At 42.7% G+C, this 16,941-nt stretch overlaps 1 protein-coding gene across 2 annotated transcripts in view; it reads right to left on the bottom strand.

Moving 5' to 3' along the window:
- Window positions 1-16,941, bottom strand: part of ADGRB3 (adhesion G protein-coupled receptor B3) — a 798,133-nt gene that overhangs the window by 396,691 nt on the left and 384,501 nt on the right. For both annotated transcript variants that reach the window (XM_027093283.1, XM_027093293.1), the window contains one exon: window positions 12,699-12,893. In XM_027093283.1, the coding sequence (XP_026949084.1) occupies window positions 12,699-12,893 (195 nt within the window). The remainder of the gene's footprint in view (window positions 1-12,698; window positions 12,894-16,941) is intronic.

Here is a 16,941-nt window from a genome sequence, read left to right on the forward strand (position 1 = left end):
GCACAGCCCAGGACAGTCATGCATCCCCAATCCAGAAAGCAGTCGACAGCTGCAGGTCAAGCGTGATCCGGCCCCTTCCTGTCTCTCCACTCTGTCTTGAGCGATCCTGTCCCCCACTCTCTCTACTCCAGGCTCAGCAGACTTCTCCATGCATCCCAAACCTGTTTCTGCCCAGTCTCCAGACCTATATAATGCTGCTCCCTTTCTTCAACCACTTTACTTCCTGTTCTTTACTTGAATAACCCTTTTTTTGTCCTCCACGTCTAGATTTACATGCCATTTCCCCAGAAAGGCTTTCTCCCATCACCACACTGTAAGTATACAAAGTCTGCACAGTCTTTTTATGTTTCTGATTTTGAGTAGTGAAAATTTTTATTTTTCATTTACCAATACTGTCATCATTCATGCTTTGCCAAAAATCCATGGAAACAAGAAACAGCCCATTCCTGGAAGTAATCACCTAAAAGAATAAGACGTGAAGGAAGAGGTTCTATTGACCAGAAGAGACCCTTGTTCTCTGTTCTGAGAGTCAGCTTTCCCCAGTACCTGGGGAATTACTAGTACGATGGTCTCTGGCTCTCCCGGCCTCTACGTCCATGCATGACCAACCCAGCAAAACTACTGTGCACTCACCCAAAAGGATGAATAAGTGTACCTTCACCCTAATGTAATGCAGGCAGCAGCCAGCTGTAAGGGAGCCACTCACAGGGCAGCAAACATGCAGAGTTGCAGTTGCACTGTGTAGATTTCTTTCGAAGTGTATCACACTTCGTAATTACAATGTATTTATATGATGATCAGTTTAGGGCTTCTTCTCTACCAGCTTATAATTTAGTTGGGACTGTTTCCATTTTGTTCGCTCCCATGCCCCCAGGGTACAGCACGAGGCATAGGAAAATGTAAATACTCAAATATTTCATGTTGGCTGACTGCATGCCTACTGTGTGGAAGACCATGGGATAAACACTGGGGGGATTAAAAATCACGGATACACGGTCCCCACCTAACATGTGGCCTCCTTTCAACACCCTCCTCTGCTCTATACCCAGGGTTCTTGTAGGTCCAGGGCAGGAGATAGGGTGCTTATTTTTACAGATCAGAAAGCTGGTTCTCCTGATTAAATACGGGATCGAACTCTTCCTATCTGAGTGGCATTTTGAAGTCTCAAGGCCGTCCTGGTCACAGACACCCACTCTTGAGAAACTGCAGGGCCTCGCAAGTAGAGGACACAGTGGAGGATGTTCGGCCCTGGTCCCCTCCCAAGGAAGGGGTCTCCTCTTCCACACACAGCTGGTTCTTTGCCAAACACAGTGGAGCCCCCTGTGCACCACCACTGCTCTCCCATCCCTGATGGAGCGAGGGCTACCTTGTTCAACAGCAGAGGGCATCGGGAGAGAGAGAAAATTACACTCCAGGCAGCAAAGCTGGGGGCTTGGGGAGGAAGAAGCCTGGGGAAGGGAACATCCTGGGGAGACTTTACCAAGAGCCCGAGTGAGACACAGCGAGGACAGAAGTGGGCATGAGGGTGGAGGTGAGGAAAGACCCAGGGGATGCTTGAGAGGCAGAAAGGCACTCACTCCTTCAGGAACATTGCCTGAACACCTGCTGTGTACTTGGCCCTTTTCTGAGTTCAGTGAACGCAACAGTGAGCGAGACACACGAGAGTTCCTGCCCTCACGGAGCTTGCACTGTGCTGTGTAAAGAAAGGAGGTTTAGTAATAAGTAATCATTTAACACAGGACTTAAGGTGATGAATCAAAAATAAAATAGTGTACGGGGCCAGGAGGGACTGGGCAGGGGAGGGCTGTGTGTGCGTGTGTGCCTGTGTGGACATGTGTATGTGGGTGTGTGTATGCGTGTATGTGCGTGGGTATGTGGGTATCTGTGTGTTTGCATGTCTATGTGCTTATGTGTATATATGTGTATGTGTGTTTGTATGTGTAATTGTGCACGTGTGTATATGTGTGTGTAACTGTGTGGATGTGGGTGTGTGTATGTGTATATCTGGGTATCTGTGTGGACATGTGGATGTGTTTGTGTGTATGAGTTTATGTGTATATACGTGTATGTGTGTTTGCCTGTGTGCACACATGTGTGTGTGTGTGTGTGTGTGCACAAGGCTGCTTCAGGTGGAAGAGTCCGCAGGAAAGACTTTTCTGAGGAGGTGACATCTAAGCTGAGGACAGAGTGATGAAGGTGGCAGTCATGGGCAGGGCCGAGGAAGAGAGCCCCAGAACAACAGTGGGACGAAGGAACACAAACAGAGAGGAAGCAACGTAGCTGGCATGGCCTTGAGCAGGGAGCTAGAGGAGGGGAGGGGGAGAATATTAATACAGGATGAAAAAGAGAGTCAGGGGCTCAGACAGAGAGGGGCCTGGATCCCACCATAGTTATGTGACACGAGTTTCAGGAAAAATAAAAATCTAACGTTGGCTGCTGAAAACAGAGTACAGGAGAGTGAGAGTGGAAATGGGGAGGTCAGAAAGGAGGCCGTGTTGTCTGCTGGCTTGATTAGGGAACAAAGTGTCATGGTGATGGAGGGAGAGGGCAGAACCGGGACCAGGCCCTGGTTCCTAGAGGACACACAGCTCCGCTGAACACGCAGAAGACACAGCAGAGCTGCGTGTGCCCGGGGACTGTGGGCTCAGCTCTGTTCTGGCCGAGCGTGAGGCACCTGGGATAGAGCTGAGAGCAGACGCCCAGCTGCTGCTGTCCCTACAAGCCTGAAGCTCAAAAGGTCAAAAATTGTGAATCCTTAATCCTAGTTGAAACCTGGAGCCTTTGGGAGAAAAACTAAAATGACCAGGAATAGAGCTGAATGGGATGAACTCGAAGTTAAAACACTGGTGATAAAATAGACAGGAAGAGGACCACGGGAAGTTAGATGAGGGCTTAGGGATAAGGAAGCAGGAAGTGGGGCAGAAGGACTCTGCAGTGGGGAGGTTAAGTCAGATGAGATGGACCAAGTCTGCAGCAAGGTAAAAACCCAAAGAGTTCAAGATACAATGCCTTGGTCTCCTGTATTTTTTTAGCCTCCATGCACTTGGATGATGACACTTGCACGTGAGATGTGCAAAACCAGGAACACACCCAGGTTACAGATTAGGGCCTGGATAACTGATGTCCAATCCCTGTGATTGGGCTATGACTCTACTTCTTAGCCTCCCAGTCAAGAAAGTGTAGAGAAATAAAATTGAGTAAGAGGAATATTATTACACAAATAATCTTAGGCTTGTTCTACTGTATTTTTTAAAGCTAACTAATCCCTAAAGAGTGCTTTGCCTATTTTTTTTAATAGGTGGTCTCTCAACGGATCAGGACAAAAAGTCACATCACTCTGGTTTAATCTTTTATCTAGAATACCTATCCTAGAAGCACATCAACTGGCCGTTGGCAATGAGAAACCCTCAAGGATTCAGGAAGCAGCAGATGATAATTAAGGATGCCCCCTGGCAGGCATCAGGGACCAAGATATACGGAGAATATGATTCAGAGACAAGAAACTGAAGCACTGGAAAACCAGAGGATCAATGGGGGGGACAAAGGGATTGGGGTATCAAGGTCAGAAGGTCAGCCGTGGGGTCACCAGCCTGGAAGGCTGTGGTCAGAGGACTCCTGCCAACAGGGCCGGGCTGTCCCAGACAGCCAAGTGTCATATGCCAGATCCAGAGGGTGTGAGAGCCGATTATTGAAGCAAATATTCCCTAACGTGCACTAGTTTAGGAGAAAAATATCCAGAGCCCTTAAGGACACCTTTGTTTTTTCTTCTCGTTTTAGTCACAGATATCACCGAAGCTCTGACTCATTTTGGAAACAACATGGAACAGGGGTCCAGGAATCTCGGGCTGCCTTTCCCACTAATCTCACTGCTCTGCCGAGATGGAAGACGGTACCACCTGTGGAGTTTTGGAACTGCTTGGATGGGCAACTTCCTACACGATGCTATGAGTCTTTCCAGGGCAAGTGTAGGATGGAGGGCTCCAGAGAAAGAGCAGAGAGTGGGTCTGCTTTGAGGTGCAAGTGACAACCAGAATGGGGGAATGGAGAGAAGCAGCGTCTATTGTCAGCGCTTAGGGGGGCCAAGCGTGGTGCTGCTTTACAAATGAAGGGTAAAAACGTTAGTGATGCTAATATGATTAGGTATGTTCATCAATTATTCCCAAGAGGGAGCCCTGCCGAGCAGTCAGTCATAAAAAACATTATAACAAGTGGGGCAAAATCTTCCTCAAATCCAGACAAGGCACAAGGTGAGAAGTGATCACCGCATTTGGGCAGGCCTGGCGGATATACCAAAGGGCCACCTGGGCAGGAAACACACACACATCACAGGTTCACCCCTGGGATGCTGCGAGCAGAGCCATAGAGGTCCTGTCCCTGGGAAGATGCCTGGCACATACTTTTCTTGGCTAAAGGGAAATTCTCACAGTTCCTTCAAGATCCCCTGTTGTGCACTGAATTGTGTCTGGCCCTGATCCATATGTTGAAGCCCTTAGCCCTCAGTACCTCAGAGTGTGATTGTATTTGAAGACAGGGCCCTTGAAGAGGTAATTAAGTTAAAATGAGGCTGGGTCCTAATCCAATTTGACAGGTGTTCCTGTAAGAAGAGGCATTTAGGACACACAAAATCATCAGGGGTGACACACACAGAGAAAAGGGCCATGTGAGGCCACAGGGAGAAGGCGGCTGCCTGCAAACCTGCCCATGCCTTGATCTTGGACCTCCAGCCTCCAGAACTGGGAGACAATACACTTCTGTTGTTTAAACCACCCAGTCTGTGGTATTTATTATGGCAGCCCTGCAAACTGATACATTCCCCCATAATTTTTTAAAAGAAAAATTTAATAATAAATGGAATCACAATAGAAGACTACCTGTACACCGTGCACATGCAAATCTCAACATTTTCTTGACTCTGATGGAAATAATGAGGGATTCTGAAACGACAAAACTACCTATCAGATGCTTTATCATATTTTTCTTAAGTTCCACCAAAGTCATTCATGTACATCACATGGCATGTACCAGGTGATAGGCTCCATTCCACAAATACCTAACCTTCTTAGTCGCCCTTCTTTTTTCCCCCATCTTTGTGAATACTCTATTCACCTATGGAGGTCCTCAGTCCCTCTCAGCCTGCAGCCATCTTCCAAATTTTGTTCATGGTAGGATTTATTCACATTGGTGGGTGAAGCAAGATGTGTTTATTAATATCTCACCCATTTAAGTCAGGTATTTGGCATTGAATTTCTTCTTTCCATCTTATATAATAAGGGCACATTCTCCACACTATCTAGAAAGAGCTTTTAGCTGTACACATTCTCTCTACCACAGAGAAAGAATAGGGAACCGTCTCAGGCTGGAAGCATTGAAATGGCTGCGTTTGTGACTTGGAGTGATTGTCAGCTGGGAGTTGCCATCCTGGGCTCCTCTTGGTTCCCACAGATCCAGGCATCCTGGCTATTGATTCAAGCCATCCTCTCATCCACTTGCCGGCTAACATTGAAATGGCTTTGTGATAAAGGCCTTAAGGACTAACACTTCTTTTCTGACTTCCCTTCTCCTTGATACATTCCCTGCCCTTCTCCTCTACTAAGAGTGGGGGGGAAAAAAGAGTGGGAAAAAAGCAGTGGCCCATTCTTGCATAGGTAGTGCCATGGAGAATATTTGACCTTCCTTTGTTCCCAGGAGTGATAGCAAAATACACATCTGCACTGGCAGCAGACACCTGTGGTCCAGAGATGCTTCAGGTGTTTGCTCCATCAGAATCTCACCTTCCCGGATCACAAGGGTCGTCGCCATGTTCCTTGAGCTTTTACTGTGTGCCACGTGCTGTGTAAGTTTTACACAGTAACTCAACCCTCACATCAGCACTGTGCATGGGTACCATCATCCAATACAGTGGAAGAGAAATGGCAGCTCAGGGAGGTCCAGTCACCTGCCCAGCATCAGATAGTTAACAAGTAGCAGAGCCCTGACCAGAAGCTCGGGATTCTGACCACGAACAGGCACTCTGAGTCATCACGCTCTATTGCCTTCCTTACCTCTCCGACTTACGTTCCAGGAAATTATTAATCTTCTGCTGCACAATGTTCTTTAAGCAGAGGATCTCAAGTCATAAGGTACTGTCTTGTAGGCTAGAGTTATACTACAATTCCAAACCTAAAGGGCCCGTACTAGATCTTATTTAGTCAAGAGAATTAGTTTCAGCATTACATAATGGCTTTGGATTGTTAGCCATAATTGCTTCCCCATTTATCAGACCACTCTTTTGTACACAAAAAGTAAAAGCATTTCTCACTGAAAGCATCAGAGAAATAATACTCAAGAATCCTCACCTAGTGCTGGATGGGTAGCATGAGAAAGATCCAACATACATGCTTGCCTGTCAAGTGTTTTAGGAAAGAAGATGCTTGGCTTATCCGAAATCACTAACTCTGCTTTCAGTTTAATTTCTTGATCACCTAACTCTGAGAATTTTATTTAGAATGTAGTTTGCCTTTAAGAAAGAAATTGGAAGCTGAGTTTTGAGCTTCCTATTTAATCCTAATCATTGGGAAATGAATTTTCAAGCCTAGAGAACACGTTAGACAAACAAGTGATTTTCAAACATTGGCGACCTGTTTGAGGGTCATGATTGACTTTTTATAACCAAATAGGAATGCATAGAAAATACAAGAGTGCATTACCCACAGGAAAAGGGAAATATTATTTTGAAAAAGTCTAGTTTTCAATTATATATTGAGGTAAACTGTGTGCCTTACTGTGGGTCATAGTCAAAAACATTAGGAAAACGCTGAGTTAGACCAACAAAAGTTTTGTCAGGGAACAAAAGCATGCCTGAGAAGAGACAAATCCTTGCATCCAGGAAGTTTGAGGGCAACTTTAAACAAGGCGTCTCTGTGGATACTCCATGTATGTATTCTTTCCAATTCTTCTTTCTTTACCCCCAAATATAAGCTGTCTCAGGGGCCTGCCTTTCCTTCCATTAAGTGGATCATGCCTGCTTTTCTGATCCACTGTCACTGAAACATGCTTTCTTTTTGCCAACCTCTAGGTCATTGCTGTAGCCTTTTCACGGGTTTCTTTCCCCCAGTCTTCCTTTACTCACTAATCGCCCTTATCCACCTTGGCCAGACCATCTTTCCAAAAACAGCACTCACATTTAGTAACCTTGCTCATAGAGAATAACATTCAAACTCTCCTCTAGCCTTGATTCCCGTGCCTTCACGATCGACATTTTCCAATGTGAATCCCATTTTTTTTACCAACCTTGGTCTTTTGAATGTGCCACACTCATACCATTTCTGTGGCTTTGACTGGAGTTTGATTATTGTTTCCGCACCCAGCTTGTTTCTCCAAATTCTATCTCAAGGCCTAAGGCTCCCATGAATTATTTTCTTGTTGCTGCAGTTCAGATTCTATGTCTTGAGAGCTCCTGGAAGTGAGACACTGTACTCATATCTCTCTTCCTCATTACCGGTCTAGCCTCATTCATGAGTTAACTTTTCCTTCAATGATGTTGTAAGCAGCTTGAGAGCAAGGCCCATCTTTTCCTTTTATGTTAAGAGTTACAACGCCAGAGCTAAGGGCATTACAGAGCACCTACTCTCTGCTGGACGACTCACAAATACCATCATGTATAGGTTGTTACGTATTTAACCTGAATCACTTCTAAGCCTCGCAACAAGACTGGAAAATAGTTACCATCGAACTTCATTACTCATGAATTCCGTATCTGCAAATTCAACTCTTCGCTAAAATTTATTTGTAACCCCCAAATCAAAGCTCATAGCTTCAAGGGCATGCACGGTGGTGAATTTGAGTCACCCATGCACAAGTGCCCAGCTCATGTCACATGGCTATGCTCTGAGATTTGGTTTCAGCTCATATCCTGTAAATATGCCCTTTTCATGGCCTATTTAATGCCCAGGTTTCTTTCCATATTTTTTATTGGTAATTTCACTGTTGAGAATGGCCATCAGCATAGTGTGGAGGTCCATCTAGTATTCCTAAACCCAAGAAGGCTGTGTTATGCATTATAGAGAAAATATGTGTGTTAGATAAGGTTTGTTCAGGCATGAGTTTTATATATATATATATATATATATATATATATATATATACACACACACACACACAATGTATATATAATAATAACATATATATTGTTATATGTACAACAATAACAGAAACACACATAAAACAGGTCATGTATTAATTGGTCGATGAAAATTATATGACAGATTCTTGAAGGAACCCATCCTGTAGTTTCCCTATTAGTAAATGATCAGTATTCTTTCATTTTATAAAATATAACTACCATGACTAAAGAGAATAGACTGTACTACTATTTCTTCTTTAGATATGAAGAAATAAGGTAGAGAAAGATTAAGTAATGTGTCTGAAGACATCAAGATATTTATTGGACAAACTGGAATTTCAATTTGTATGTCTGATTCAACTTTGTCAAGTTCCTGGTGTGGGTGTTGTGAGTTCATCCTCCACTGATAGAATGAGACTCAGTATGAATTTTCCCAGGGGTGGAAAAAAAGACAAGCTTTCCTCTCCTTTTCTTCCTTTCTCTTAATTGGTTGTTCAGAGTACTTTTCTTAGTTTTTTGTGAAGTAAATTCCTCAAATATTACTACATTACTCATAGTCACTAATTACTTGAACAAATATTTGCATGTCTACTATGCTCCAAGTGCCAAGCTAAGCCCCAGGGACCTAATTGTCTCTCCACAAGCTTAACATTTGCTGCTGAAGGGAGGTCTGAAAACAAATAACTACAATGTCATGTGAGAGACCTGCTCTAGTAGGGATATTTACAAGGTTTCAAAAAGACCAGACAATTAGGAAAACACTGAATTCTGCCTGAGATATGAAGAGAAGACTTTGGAGTAGGAATGATTTTTGAGCTGGATCCTGAAGGACTTTGGCATCAGATTGGAAATGGGAAGAATAAATTACATAGAGTACCAATATGGACAGAGGTTTGGACATATGACCAAGCCCCAAGGTTTGGAAAGAATATGCCTGAAGGGAAGGGACTTTTGGAGTAATTTTCTACCAGTTTCCCAAAATAAAACTATTACTATGTTTTATCCTTCCAAGACATAAAAGTACACTTTATTTTTTCCCCAAATTTTAACAGGTTGTAGCTATACTATCTCACTTTCATCAATGTATCAAGTCAATTGTTTACTGAATCCAGCATCACCAGGCATTTTACATAAAATGTCTTGCACATAACTACATTTAAAAGAATGTATTCTCTTTAAATAGTTTTCCTTAATCTCTCTTTGGTCTTTGCTCTTTTCCCAGTTTAAAAAAAAAAGGATAAAAAAAAGGTCAGTGGTATCTATGTAGTTATTAATTTTGTTGTTAATTAACTCAACAAACATTTGTTGAGCAGCTTCTATAGTCAAGACTCCTCTTTGGGGAGAGGATGACTTGGAGCTCGGCTAGTATCCAAAGATGGATCAGGGATATTTCTTCTTTTTCAAAGATTTGCAGATGAGTACTAATAACTCAAGACATAAAGAGATGCAGGAGAAGTGCTGCTGGAACTCAGAGTCCCAGAGTCTGTACCAAGAGACTGATTTAGGAGACGGAGACAGACAAGGCAGTCTGAAGGCATAGAGGAAGCGAAGGCCCAGAGCCAAGAACGCACAGTGCATCCAGGAAGCAGGAAGTAGTTCACTTGGCTCCAAGTCTGTGAAGGGAAAGAGGAGTCCATGTGCACGGCCGGAAAGGCAGGTGACCTACGTACGGCGGGCGTACTAGAAACCAAGACACAGGCTTCGGCTTGTCTTTGAGGAGGCCTTGGTGCCCCGCTGGAGATTTCTGACTGAGGAGTGACAGAATCAGGGCTGTCCTAGGACAGCCAATGGGACCATGGTGCACAAGATGAGGAGGGATGTTGGTAAGGGTCTGAGGGAGGATGAAAGGAAAGAGGCCATGGAAATAATGGAGGCTGGGGTAACTGGAGGCCAAGACAGGGAAACAGCAGTGGGGAGAGGAAAGACGGATGGAAGAGGCGCCGTGTAGGCTGACCCAACAGGAAAGGAAGAGAAGGGAAAAGTCAAGATGACATTACAGTTGCAGCCTACGGACCACTAATCCTACAAGGCAAAGTAGAAAATACAAGAAAACGTGGCACTCAAGATGAGTTTAGCTTACTCCATGTGAAGCCTGAGGTGCTAGCCAATCACAAGGGCCCAGAGCCCTTGAAAGTGGAGGACTGAAGTCGCAGTAAGACTGTAATCAAGCAAAGACGACAAATATGTCCAAAAGATTTGTATAAAATTGCTTGTGGAAAGTAGAATAAAAGTGGTACAAAGTTCTCTAGAATTTCAGAGACGAGACAGGTCATTTTCAGATGGAGTTTGGGGCTTGCAGTTCTGGCAGTCAGAAAGACTTGCTGGAGCTGTGCCAGGAGTTTGACGGGCAGAGACGGAAGAAGAAGGACTCCCAGAAGAGGAAGGTTTCCAGGTGCCTGAAAAGACACTAATAAAGACAGTGAAAGAGAAAAACACAGCTCCCGTTTGTGAATGACTAGGACACCAGCCTGCTGAGAATTCTGTGCGCATGTGGAGGACTAAGGAGAGAGTAGGACAGAAACGGAGGAAGGTATTTCTGACCATGCCACAAGGACACCACCACCATCAGCCACATTGCTCTATTTAAGTCAAGCCAGCTGATGTCCATGCCGAAGCCTGTGGTTACACTAATTGTTCGTGGAGTCCGTGCACTCCAATGAGAAGCTCAATCATAATATGTCCCCAATACAACCTGGGATTCTTAGTTTCCTGAATTTCAGCACCTAAAACTCTTAAAGCCCTACACTCACGAGGGTTCAAAGAGGCCCGAGAGCTCACTGTGTACAGCCTTCTGCCTGATGTTTCAACGTGAACACAAGGATCTGAGGTTTTTCAAAATTACAGCTTGTATTTTATGTCAAGGGTTTCAGATGTTATTCTTCAATGTAAATGCCAATGGATAGAAGTATCTCAGAACTACAGGGAAAGGTTATACTTGGCTTACTTAGTACATTTTTAAAACTGGAAAACTCTCTCATTCTTTGTAAAGAAACAAAAGCATCTTGGGGAGTCCCTGGTGGTCCAGTGGTTAAGACTCGGCACTTTCACTGTCAGGGGCCCGGTTCCATCCCTGGTCGGGGAACTAAGATCCGGCAAGCCATGCAGTATGGCCAAAAAATAAAAAAATAAAAACAAAAAAACCTCACAAATGCATCTCTGAAATGCTCAAATGACAGTAATCTTCCACCTCCCCTCCCTACTATGTATTTTTACAATTAAAAATGTATTCCTGGGGCTTCCCTGGTGGCGCAGTGGTGGAGAGTCCGCCTGCCGATGCAGGAGACATGGGTTCGTGCCCGGGTCGGGGAGGATCCCACATGCCGCGGAGCAGCTGGGTCCGTGAGCCATGGCCGCTGAGCCTGCGCGTCCGGAGCCTGTGCTCCGCGGTGGGAGGGGCCACAGCAGTGAGAGGCCCGCGTACCGCAAAAAAAAAAAAAAAAAGTATTCCTGGACATTAGTGATATAATATAGAATGCAGTCCCACTAACTCTCATTGCAGCTACTTTCAGCAGTATATGCATATAATTTAAATACTATATGTACCTCTATACAAATTAGGGCATTTAATATTATTTATGAATAATTCCATGATTCCAAAAAGCCTTCTATTCCTCTTTCTCTCAATAGCTGATCAAAATAAAGCAAAACAAAGAACAAAACAAAAAAACCCACCCTCTGAATTCTCCAAGTGAAATGCAAATAAAACTCCCAAAGGAAGAGTGGGCTGAAAGAAAACTACCTGATGTGGGAATTTTGCCAAACCTTTATTTAATGAACTTCATGCCAAGATACAGGAAGAACATTATGCTAGAAACGCAAAAAAAAACAAGTCAACACTCTTGGCAGGCGTACATTTTAGCCTAGGCACAAGAAGAGTTAATCTGAAATGCAAACTGGAGTTGCATTAAATATGCTTTTTTTGCCATTCAACAAGCTTTGTCTTAATGGCAAAGGCAATTCTAAAACTGGATGAGTACTTAAACTTTACTATGGAAATAAATGATGCTGTTCTAGAAGTCTTCCATGACAAGAAAAATATGCTGTGAGGAGTTCCTGAATTCCTTATTTTCCTACCCAGAACAATTCTCTACTCGCCTGATATTTTCAGACAATGGTTCCACAGAATTAAACATGGCTTTCCCCCTTCTAATAGCAAAACCCCAAACAAAACTTAAACTGTGTCTTCTCTGCATGCTATAGTTAATGTGCCTTCATTATGCTTAATGTACTTTTAATAGTTTCCTGTGGCAAGATGGTGATATTAAATGTGGGAATAAAATACCCACGCTACAACCTGGAATTTGCTATAGTGCCTTTCTGCTGAGGACTCAAATCACTTCACACACATTCTCACTCACTATCTCCTGGAGGTGCATTACGTGCATTTTACGGTTGAGGACACCGAGGTATATAGAATGACTAAGGATCTGAGGTCACTTCCAGAGCTCAGCTGAGCACAGCCTGGATGCCTTCCCCAGCAGGAGTGAGCACCCTCCCCTCCAGGCCAGGAAGCCCCCATGGTGGCTGCACTGGCTTCCCAGGACCACAACTGATCCCAAGCTCACTTGCTTTTCCTTCATGGAATCACCTCCCTTACCTGGACGCCATCAGATGCAGGGATGTAACTTGCCCTTTTAAACGTGTCTGTCACATTCCTGAGGATTTCCACGGACATCAGAAGATCACCTGCATAGAAGTTTTTCCTCTGAGTTAAATCCAGCAGTGTCTTGGTGACCTCGGACATCCCATCGCCTGCCAGCATTCTCTGCCCTTTCGCAAGGTGTTCTTTGATCTGTGATGGTCAAAAGAGTGGAAAAAACATCAGAATCTTCATTACTGTTTCTCCACATATCTTCATCAAACGAATGTATTTAAAACTGCAGGGACAATGTTCCAATAGCACTGAAAGACCTGAGAGGATTTCAAAACTAAGCTGTGTGTACCCCAAACTCACATGGATAGACCTCCGCATCACTGTCCGCACTTTGGCTGACTTGACGGACTTGCCTTTTCTAGTTTTCAGAAAACAATTTAATACTTCGCAAAAAGCATGTGTTAATTTACGTTTTTAATTGAAATAAAAATTAAAAAATAATTTTGCACGTGGTAAACAGGGGAGATTGTTCAGTGAGGTGTGAGCAGAGATGGGAGATTATAAACACTTCAAAATATCCAAGCTGAGGTTAATAATTTTTGCCTTACCTCTTAAAATAAAGACATCTTTATACAGCAGCAAAAATAAAAAAGAGTTTTCACGAGGACATTTAGCTTAAGAAAGACATTTAGATAAACTTTAAAGGACTACTATGACAGAAATGACTGAAAGCTAGATTATTTTGGCTTTATTTTAAAAAAAATAAACAACAACAAAAATCTCTCAGCTAGGTTTTCAGCAGCAGAATGAACTATTGAGATGCAAGCTTAAATTAGTTTGATGGTCAGGGAAACATGCTGTCAGTTTTCATATTTGCTTATCCTCCAGCCCAAGGAAAGAAAAGCAACTTATCATGTGGAAGAATGTTAAGGAAAGAGATGGTAAAGTGACAGCAGAGATCTGTTATACGTTTACTTGTTTACTAGAAGGTTAGTCTTTGTCATCGCATTGTTAAATTTATGATAATGACGACTTATCAAAGGATCATGAAATAACTAAGAACTAACACACCAGAGAAAGACTGGACTAGAAAGGTTCCAGTGTAATAACTATAATCATCAATTTCCCATTAAGGAAAGTGCCAACTAATCCTTTGAAGTATGGTAATCAATCTGAGCGAATCCTAAAGTCAGGAATTTTCTTTAAAATGGATTTTAAAAAGTGCTATCTTGACACTTCAGATATTTAACTTTTCTCTAGTCTCTAAAGCTCTGTCTAAAAATATTTTGGGAAAATAAAAATCTTCAGAGACATTCTCTGTTCCCATCGTGTTATGTTAAAAGAACATAACATATATAGGGAGTTTGTTTCTTGCCATTTTCTTATTTCATTTCTCTCCTGTCTCCCCTCAGTGGCAGGCATCACCCCCTGACTAAAGCCAGAGGATGGGTGAGACATCAGTGATCTAGTCCTTGCTTATCTCTGTGGTCCAATGCCCATCTTAATCAAGATGCAGACACTGTGTTGGCCAATCAGAAAGGATGCTGACCTCCAGTAGAAGCCAGCTAGTGCACCACGATGATGTGTGCTACCAGGTTGACCTTCAGTCCTGCCTTTAAATTAGTGATAACTCTTTGCAATTTCCTGTTCAGGTCATGTGTGCCATCACATCCTATTTTTGCACTGGATATGCTAACCTCCTCCCTTATACTGTCTCATGTTTATACACCACTCAAATAGTTCTGCTTTTTCTAAATATCCAAACAGAGTCAATCAACTCCTTGTCTGTGCTGTCTCTTAATTCTTGTATACATCAACCACTCTATCACACTGAATTAAATATAATCATTTGCTTATATGTCTTCTGGGGGTGGGCTTTCTGAACCTTGAGGGTAGGTTCCCTGCCTTCTTCACAACCTTAGAACACAGCACTGTAAAAGTTTGGTAGAGTGAATTCAGTTACGATATTCTAACTAGAGCTTTATGACAAAATACGATGGAATGGGCTTTGGAGCCAGAGCTGCCTAGGTTTTTATTTAAACTATCCAACTTATTATTTGTGTAATTGAAGCCATCAGAGACTCAGTTTTTCATGTATCTTCTAAGCCTTGAAAAATATGCCTATATGGTTAAAAGTTTTAAAAATCATTTAAAAAAATTCAAATGAACTCACACAAGCCTACCATAGTCAGCACAGCTACTGTGCACGGGAGAGCTCCCTGCTTCATCATGGTCTGTGTGTCCTACATGATCTGGTCCCTGGAGACTGCTAACCCTTTCCCTCAATTCACTGTGCTCTGGTCACTCTGGTCTCTTTGATCTTCCTCAACAACATTTCGTACAGGCCTGTCTCAGGGCCTTTGCATGTGCTTTTCCTTTTGCCTGGAACAGTCTTCCCACAGAGATCCACATGCTTTTTGTTATTTCCTCAGAGAGGTCTTATCTTACTTCCTATCTAAAATGGTATCTTTGTCATTCTCAATGATCTTACCCTTCTATTTATTTAGTTATTAATTTATGTATCTCACCTTTTTAAAAAATATCTCACCTTTCCTCTTAGTGCTCAACCTTACCTACCACTGTGCATCTATCTTTTGGCTTATTTGTTTTTCTGCTTCCCCCATTAGAACTTGTGAAAGAAGAGATTTTGTGTATTTTATTTACTGTTACATTCCAGTACCTAGAAGACTTACTCAATATTTTGGACAAAAGAATTAATGAACAAATGATTGAATGAGTCCTTCTAAGCTCATGTGAGGTCATGGGATCAAGTTAGGCACATTTGGAAGTCATCCTAAACTGTTCATCAACATAGTCCATAGAAAACACTGGTATCAAACAGCATGAGATAAATCAACTACCTGACCTACAGAGACAGTGCAGCTCCTGGGCTCAAAAGTGTCTGCTTCAGCAGGTAGAGTTTGAAATGTTGAAGAGAAATGAAATTAATAAGGTCTACATTAAAAAATGTCATAGAATTCAGTGTTCAGTTTGGTGCTGGCAATGCAAACCACAGCTGAGATGCTCAAGACCAAGGAGCACTGAGACGGTTCTCCACTAGGGATGTGGTGCAGCAACGGTCGCCAAGGTAAACTTCATCTGACTACTCAACTCAGCTCCCTATCTGTTATTTTGGCAACACCTACCTATGTCTGTGAGGGTCTAACTCAGGTAGACAAAATTCATCCTTCCCCACAAACAAAAGCATCACAGCATTGACTTGAACCTTGAGGAATACAACAGTCAGACATGTTTTCTGTTTGCAGTAAAAATAACACAGAAGGCTTTGGATGGCTCAGCTAATCAGAGCTAGGAAAGGCAGTCTTTCAAGTCTGGGTCAGCACCAAATGTGGCCCAGTTAGTAGTAAATTAATAACATCACTGCCATCTGACAGCTGGAATGAACTGTTCTCAGTCCTGATCTTTGGAGACAGATGTGCCCAGACCACAACACCAGCTCCCACAATTGGCACTAATTAGCATCCTTCCTGGCATTGTCAGTGGAAGGCACCCAGCCAAGGCATAACAATACCTTGTAATGTTTGTACACACTAGCATAGGCTACTGGTAGCATTTATGAAGGATATAAAGGGTGTTCAGATAAGGCAGACCCAGAACATATTTAGGTGGAAAACAATTCCAGTCTCTTGGTCTTCCTTCCATATCAGAAGAGTCCTTACCTTGCGCCTACCCTTTCGCTACCCTTTTCTAGAATAACAAATCCATGTTTATCTGCTGGACTGTTCTGGATCATGAAGAAATAGAGTTCAGATTGGGTTTGCTCACCTCACCTTTCTCTATTTTCACACTGTTCCTTTATTTGCATCCTTAATTTTCATCTCCATGACTTAACCCTATGATTAACCTCTATGATTTTGAATCCCACCTGTTCTTCAATCTTCATTCTTCTTCAATCTTTCCCTCTCTCAAAAATATGGCCTGAAGTTGGGTATCCTATTTAAATAACAACACCTCATGTTGCTATTTCCTTTCAACTAGTCTTCATTGTTTCTCTTCAAAATCAAAAGCAGAGGTATGAAATCTGATTTGAAACCCACAACTCTTTATGTTGCAAATTAAACTCAATAATTACCTACTAAGCATTCTCTCTGGAAATCTTACTAGTATATTATGTTTAAAGAACTGTTGGAGCCATAAAACCTGGATTTAAATGTAGTTCTAATATTTACTACTTAGGAACACTGGACAGATCTTTCCTAGAATCATTTGATTTGTCTGTAAAAAA

This window comes from Aethalodelphis obliquidens, unplaced genomic scaffold (assembly GCF_003676395.1).
Source record: "Aethalodelphis obliquidens isolate GAN/ISIS:26980383/991018 unplaced genomic scaffold, ASM367639v1 scaffold3, whole genome shotgun sequence".
NCBI classification, from domain to species: domain Eukaryota; kingdom Metazoa; phylum Chordata; class Mammalia; order Artiodactyla; family Delphinidae; genus Aethalodelphis; species Aethalodelphis obliquidens.